We start from the raw sequence: 7,618 nt of genomic DNA on the forward strand, positions 1-7,618 counted from the left end.
TGAGCCCCGTCCCGAGGCGGCGGCTCCGGCGGGAACGGCAGCTCGCCGGGAGGGCTGCGGGCGGCGGAAAGGGGACCGGCGGCGCTCGCCCCGCGCGGCTGTCCCGGCGGCGGTGGTGGTGACCGGGCCCGCCCATGCCCGCCCATGCCCGCCCATACCCGGGGGTCCCGGCGTGGCCGCGCTCGGGGCCGCGCGCGCGTTCCCGCCGTCGCCATGGACACGGCGCCTCCTGGCGGGGGCGCGCGCGGCCTCTGACCGCTGACCCCGGGCCCCGCCTGTTCCGGCGCGCGCCCCGCGTGTGGACGCGCGTTCCCGGGCCCGGCGCTCGGAGCCGCCGTCGCAGCCATGTCGGCCGCCTTCAGGAAAGCCGCCAAGGCGCGGCAGCGCCCGCACCGCGAGCGGGCCCAGGTATGTGAGCCGAGCCGAGCCAGGCCGGGCCCCGCCGGGCCCCTAGCGGAGCCATGCGCTCTCCCTCTCCGCCGGGCCCTCCGTGCTGGGCCCTCAGCGCTCTCTCCCCGTCACGCTCGCCATCTCGCTGTCTCCCCCTCACGCTCCCCGTCTCTCCCTCGCCCCCTCACGCTCTCTCCCCGTCTCTCCCGTAGCCCGCCGCCCGGACGAAGCTGGGCTTGCTGGAGAAGAAGAAGGATTACCGGCTCCGTGCCCGGTGAGTGCGGCCCCCGGGGGCGGGCGGCGCTGGGTGGGTGACCCCCCCGTCCAGAGGGTTCCCCCTGAGGTATACAGAACCCATCCTGCTTGGCTAGGTTGTGACACTGACTCCGGAATACTCTGCTCCTTGTGGGGTCCCTGGTGCCTTTGAGTTGGGATGATGCTAAGTCTCCCTCTCCTTAGAAAAGTATCGGAGTATTTAAAGAACGTGGATTTGAGTAACTTAAAACTGCGCCTCCTTTGGGGTTATATGCTGCTAATAAACCCATTATTTCACTATAAAGTGATTTTAAGCAGGTATGATATCACACTACTGCCCTTGCCATGGCTGTGCTTTTGCAGGGCCTTGTCCTGCCCGAATTCCTGGGACAGCAACAGGAACAGGCTGTGTCCGAGCTCTGAGCCTCGCTGGGAAAGACTCAATGCCCCAGCAGAGATGAGCACAGAGAAGCTGCTGAACAACTCCTGATTGTTGGTTTTATCCTCCCCAGTGACTACCACAAAAAGCAAAATGCTCTCAGAGCGCTGCAGAAGAAAGCTCTGGACAAGAACCCCGATGAGTTCTACTTCAAGATGATACGTTCAGAGGTCAAGGTGAGAACCTCCACTGCCTTCAAGCAGGATTACACTTTGTTGCTCCAAGTAATGTTTTTTCCCTCCTACCTCGTTTTGATTTAAATTTATGACTTAATAGGTAAATGAGAAAAATTAGTTTGGTTCTTGTAGAAGGCTTTGAAGAAAATGAAGGACAAAGTTCTGCTGTTAGCAGGCCCCACAGTGCTCTCCAGGTGGGATGGGCTGACTCTAAGTGCTGTGTTTGTCTGCTTGTAGGATGGAGTCCATGTCATAAAGCAGCCAAAGGATGAAATTACCCCGGAGCAGATGAAACTGATGAGGACACAGGATATTAAATACGTAGAAATGAAAAGAGTTGCAGAAGCCAAGGTAATAACTCGCATTTTTAGTGTTTTCTAGTTTGCTCAGAATTGGTTTTTACTGTGTTGTTCTTATTGGTGCTGTGTTGAAAAAGACCTCTGAGATCATCAAGTTCACCCTATGACCTAACACCACCTTGAAAACCAGACCATGGCACTGAGCATCACATCCAGTATTTTTTAAACACCTCCGGGGTGATGATTCCCCCACCTCCCAGGGTAGCTCATTCCAGTACCCAGAGATTTTTTTCCCCTAGTGTCCAGCCTGAACTTCCCCTGGCACAGCTTAAGCTCCTCTGGCTGTGTCAGTGGTTGCCTGGGAGAGCAGACCAACCCTCACCTGGCTACAGCCACCTTTCTGGGAGTTGTAGAGTGATCAGGTCTCCCCTGAGCCTCCTTTTCTCCAGGCTAAAAATTCCTCATAGAATGAAGAATGAATTCTTCATTCTGTGAAGAATGGCAGCTCCCACAGCCATTCTCCATAGGATTTATGTTCCAGACCCTTCACCAGCCTTGCTGCTCTTCTCTGGACACATTTGAGCCTCTCAATGTCCTTCCTAAACTGAGGGGCCCAGAACTGGACACAGCACTCAAGGTGCAGCCTCACCAGTGCTGATACAGGGGTAAACACTTGTTACTTGAGAGAACTGTGAACTAACTCAGACTGTGAGAAGGTTTCTGAGCTGAGGAGAATAATCTGGAGTGGGTTTTTGGAATATGGTAGGCTGCCAATCCACAAAAAAAGAATTCTCTTCTGAAGATGTTGTATGCTTTGATGTTGATTGACAAAACAGCATCAAATTCTCACTGGGGATAAAGAAGCAAAGCCAGCTTTTTCCTTCATGCTTTTGCTGGTGGTTCCATGGCAGTCATTCCCTTTTGCCAAACAGAGGGCTCAGTTTTGGAGGTGAATATGTGCACTTTGCCTGGGAAACTGCAGGAATCACTGTGACCCTCTGTCTGGAAAGGTTGTGAAGACATAAATATACACTAGATGTGTTTTCAGAGATGAAAAAAGGAAGGAGGAATTCATCTATTTGTAACCCCGAGGAACAGACAGAAATGTCCTCTTGAGGGGGGGAGACTTGAATTTACTCATTGCGAATTTGGCCAAACTTGGGCTTTCCGCAGAAAATCGAGCGCCTGAAGGCAGAGCTCCACCTGCTGGACGCCGCGGGGAGCGCCGCGGGCCAGCACCTCTTCTTCGTGGACACGGAGCGGGAAGGTGAGCCCTGAACTTGTTCTGCCACCTGTTCATAAAAGAAAGACACTTTTATTTGTTAGGAATAAAAATTCAGCTGCTCTAGAAGCCCCTCTTGGTTACTAGCTGAGGCATCACTTCTGCAGGAGCTGTGTGGCTGGCTGTAGCAATGTTTTTGGAAGATTTGCTTATTGAAGGAGTCCATGGGAGTTTATTCTTTTTTTTTTTCTTCATGAATAGTTCGGGAGTTTGACCTTGCTGCTCACCTGGACACTGTTCCTGAGCTGGTGGATAGAGTGTACAACAGACCAACCATTGCAACTCTGCAGAGAGAGGCAGTGAAGGGACCTACTGATCCTGCCCACCTAAAGGTACTGCTGCTGATTGTGCTACACACTCCCTCATGTTCTACATCTTTTATATGACAAGCACTAAAAAGGATTGATTGCACCACTGTGGAGGTGAACCAAAGTGTGTTCTTAAAACTTTTATTGGTGACACAAGGCAGTAGTGGATGTCACTTAATCACAAATGAGTGCCTGGAGCCTGCAGTCACATCTTCTCCTGGACTAACACAGAGTACTCTTGCACTGCATCCCAGTCCACTGTGGGAGACCACCATAAGTTGTGATATACAGGCCAGAAAAGAGTGCTGTGGATCTGATTAGGCAGTGTCCCTGCAAAACTGTGATATTTCTCCTCTATAAAGGAACATATACCTCTGTGACTATCTTGGACTGTCTTTTCATCAGACTGCTGCAGTTTCAGGTGTAATTTTTTCAGCATCCACTGTTAAATCACCCCTCACACTTCCCCAAAACCCCTTGCACCCCTGAATTAGGTGAATAGGAAGAATTAGGTGAATAGGAAGAATTAGGTGAATAGGAAGAATTAGGTGAATAGGAAGAATTAGGTCAATAGGAAGAATTAGGTGAATAGGAAGAAATAGGTAAATGGGAAGAAGCTTATTCCAGCACAGATGTCTCTCTTGCAGTGTTCCTGATCTCACAGCATTTTTCAATTTGGTTCTGAGCCCAGAGTCACTTGAGATTTGTCTCCTCACTTTCCTTCCTAAAGCCATTTAAGCCATAGTCTCACTTCCTGGCTTTCCTAATTTGAACTGTTTCATGATTCTTCAGCATGAATTGCTTTAGCAATCAGCTTTGATTCTGATGTTTTAGTATCACAGAAGTAGCTACACTTGGCTTTACAGCTGTAGATTCTGCTCAGGTAATTCAGATCTGTTGGAAAGTCCTCTGAGTACGAGTCAGTTGTGTCTAAGATAAAAATAGTTGTTTTAAAACTGTTGACTGGTAAATTTTTAACCTGTTTTTTCTGACTCAGATGTCAGATAATAAACACCCTGTGGTCCCTTTCCTCCTGCCAGCTGTCTCAGTTTGACTTGTCAGTAAAGCAGTTGGACGAGTCGTAGGCTGACTAGTTTTCTCCTAAATGTCTGAGTCATATTTTAAGCATGTTGGGATCTGTTCTCCTTAATTTAATTACTTAAATCACACCTGCAGTAATATTGTTCCTGTGCTGGGAAAGCTATCCACTCTCATTAGGCAAACTTGACCCAACAAGTTGCATTTTGAGAGGCCTTTGCAGGCTCTGAGCACTTCAGGAATTGGTCCCTGGTCTCTCCTCATTTTTGTTTTCCCTATTCTAGATTTTCATTAGGGAGTCAAATGTTTTCTTGCATTTGACATTGAAATTCATAGGATCTAGACCACAGTGTCTTGTTCATCTCTGTTTAAAAACCTTTTTTCCTTGTTTCCAGAAATTAGCCCAGCAGAGGAAGAACCAGTATGACCTCCTGAGGCAGCGCATCGAGAGGGAGAAGGCCATGTTTGTCATCTCCCAGAAAATCCAGACACGCAAGGATCTTCTGGTGAGGGATTTGCTTCTGCTTCTCCAGATCTGTTCTGTTCAGCTCACTAGGTCTGGTATTGTGTGTGTTGTGTTTGTGTCTTCATTCTGGTTTTATAGTGACACCTGCAGATAACTCCTAAAGATAAGAAATCCTCTTTAATATGGAAAAAGCAAGGAGATGAAGCATTTCAGTAAATTATATCTGCTTGTCAGCAAGGACAAAGACTCAGCTGTAAAATGCTGTTCACAAGGAGCCCAGAGTAGTGCCACTAGGAGTCAGAAGCAGGGAACCATTTCTGTAAGTTATGAGAAGATCTTAAAAATCCAAATGACCAGAGAAATTACTTGTCTCAATGGGACTCCTGTTCTCTGGTGCTTGTGAGCAAAGCAGATTGTGCCTGAGAGCCTGAAGGGGAAAAGAGCAGATAAAATTATAATTTAGTGACCATTTTTCTTTTATGGTTAGTCCCAGACAAGGACTCTGATTTGTGTGGGTGGAGGTTTTTCTCCTTACATGACAGCAAATATTTCTACTTGTTCTTTTTTTTTTTTCCAGGACAAAACTCATAAAGTAAAGGTGAAGAAAGAAACAACGACTGGACCAGCTATTTACAAATTCAAGTTTCAGAGGAAACGTTAGCCATTTCATGGAATAATTGTTACAGTCTTTGCTCAGGAAGGAGGAGCCATCTCCCTTGGAGAAAGACTGGTGCCAGCGTCCTTTTGACTGCAGCTCAGCACTTTGTTGAAACAAATCACTGTGGGCCTGTGGTAGCCATCAGTGTGTTTGTTCTAATTAATTGATTAATAAACCAGAGTTTGTTCTTTTGATATTTACAGTGGGAAGCCATGGGATTTGCCTCAGTGTCCTGGTAAGGTGCACTATGAAAATCAGTGAGCAGTTGAGGTCACAGTGGAAAAGCACAGCCCAGGGACAAGGACTTGGGGATTGTTGTCTCTGGGGCTGAGCAGGACCTGTCCAAAGCCATGAGAGTGGAGCTCAGCTTTTTCAGCTGTCTTTTCAAGCAGCTTAAAGATGAATCACTCTAGTTATTTCCCCCAGTGCCTCTCATTTCCTATTTGCACCATTCCCCTGTGTGCTTTTCCTCCAGAGCTGCTTCAGTTCAAACTGAAGCAGTGCCAAAATTCTGTGTAAGGGGAGAAACACAGCACCAAGTGTGGGCCAGGAGTTTGTCCTCTGCGTTTTCCTTGGGCCCTTGCACTGCCAGGGCTGGGGGATGTGCAGGCACATCCTGAGTGTCCTGAGCAGCCCAGGCACGTTCAGAGGAGCCTCTGTGTGAACATTCCTTTGCTTATCTCTCCATCTCCTGTCCCTGCCAGCAATAAGCACATGGTCTGCAAGGGGGGGGGGGAGGAAAAAAAGATGCTCTTCTCAGGCCCTACCTACCTTGGAGCTTTTCCAGCAGCTCAGTGATGAAACTCGATGTTTTTACCTGCTGAAATGCAGCTTCAGACGCTGTTCCTGCCAGAACAGGAGTATTTTTCAGGGGAGCATCCATGGAGTTCTGCAGAGCTTGGATTCTGTGAGGGCTGGGTGAGCAGGAGGGGAAAACAAAGCCTGAAGTGTGAGAATGGTTTGGTTCACTCAGGAAAACAAAGTCCTGTGTGTGAGAATGGTTTGGTTTGGTTTGGTTTGGTCTGAAGTGCTCAAGCAAAAGGAAACAAAGTCAGTGTGTAAGAATGGTTTGATATGGTTCAGTTTGGTTTGCTTGAGCGAAAGGAAAGGAAAACCTTGTGTGTGAGAATGGTTCAGTTTGGTTCACTTTGGTTCACTTGAGTGAAAGGAAAATGAAGTCCTGTGTGTGAGAATGGTTTGGTTTGCTAGGAACCAAACAGGAAAGCAAAGCCAGCATGTGAGAACAGTTTGGTTTGGTTCAGTTCGGTTTGCTTGAGCAAAAGGAAAACAAAGTCCTGTGTGTGAGAATGGTTTGGTTCAGTTTGCTAGGAACTGAACAGGAAAACAAAGTCCTGTGTGTGAGAATGGTTTGTTTGGTTCGCTTGAGTGAAAGGAAAACTCGGTCCTGCTTGTGAGAATGGTTCATTTTGCTAGAAACTGAACAGGAAAACAAAGTCCTGTGTGTGAAAATGGTTTGGTTTGGTTTGGTTTGCTAGAGCAAAAGGAAAACAAAACCTTGTGTGTGAGAACGGTCTGGTCCGGTGTGCTCATGTGAAAGAAAAGCAAAGTCCCGCGTGTGAGGACGGTTCGGTTCTCTTGAGCAAAAATAAAACAAAGCCCGCGTGTTAGCACGGTTCGGTTCGCTCCGGCCCGGCCCGGCGCGGCTCGGTTCGGTTCGGTTCTCTCGAGCCCAGCCCCGCCGCCGCTGGGCCGAGGCGCAGCAGCCGCAGTGCCGGGCGCGGCCCGCAGGGGGCAGCAGCGCCGCGCGGCGGGGCCGGGGCCCGGGGCCCGTCCCGGGCTCGGTTCCGTTCCCGCGGTGTCGCCGCGCACCGCGGCCCGCTGGATGGCAGGGAAAGCTCTTTTAGACTAACGGTTAAATAGATAACTATTTAACCCTCGCACTTGATTGATTTTACCTGCGTGTAGAGCGTTGCTGGGAAGGATGGGAGAGAAAAGCCGCAGTTCTGCCGGGAGAGCCTCCAGGAATCCTGGAGCAGGATTGAAAAGCAGCGACCGGGCCAGGTCCAGAAACTGCCTGTCCGCCTCTGCCCCACTGCAGAGCCAGTGCCCTGTCCCTGGAAGAAAGGCCTCTATTCCCGGTTTTTATGGGATGCACCAGGCAGCTGCGAGGCTTTCTTTGGGCAGGCGCTGGCCACGCTGCTTGTCCTGGGCATGGTGGTGTCCCCTGGCACCTGGGAGCTGAGCTGCCAGCCAGGACACACAGTCTGCTGATCACAGTCTGGGTCTGGGTAGCAAGAGTTGTGCCTGTTGTGATTTACCTTTTCCTGGGAAGCCGTGAATGCTTTA

The 7,618-nt window shown here is 49.5% G+C and overlaps 1 protein-coding gene across 1 annotated transcript; it reads left to right on the forward strand.

Annotated features, from left to right (window-relative positions):
* Window positions 1-258: 258 nt before the first annotated feature.
* Window positions 259-5,520, forward strand: UTP11 (UTP11 small subunit processome component). Its single transcript, XM_059488734.1, has 8 exons — window positions 259-408; window positions 603-664; window positions 1,158-1,260; window positions 1,498-1,611; window positions 2,733-2,826; window positions 3,043-3,173; window positions 4,583-4,693; window positions 5,231-5,520. Exons 1-8 carry the CDS (start codon window positions 346-348, stop codon window positions 5,312-5,314), a joined length of 762 nt encoding a protein of 253 aa, XP_059344717.1. The 5' UTR covers window positions 259-345; the 3' UTR covers window positions 5,315-5,520.
* Window positions 5,521-7,618: the final 2,098 nt, after the last annotated feature.

This window comes from Ammospiza nelsoni, chromosome 25, assembly GCF_027579445.1.
Source record: "Ammospiza nelsoni isolate bAmmNel1 chromosome 25, bAmmNel1.pri, whole genome shotgun sequence".
NCBI classification, from domain to species: Eukaryota; Metazoa; Chordata; class Aves; order Passeriformes; family Passerellidae; genus Ammospiza; species Ammospiza nelsoni.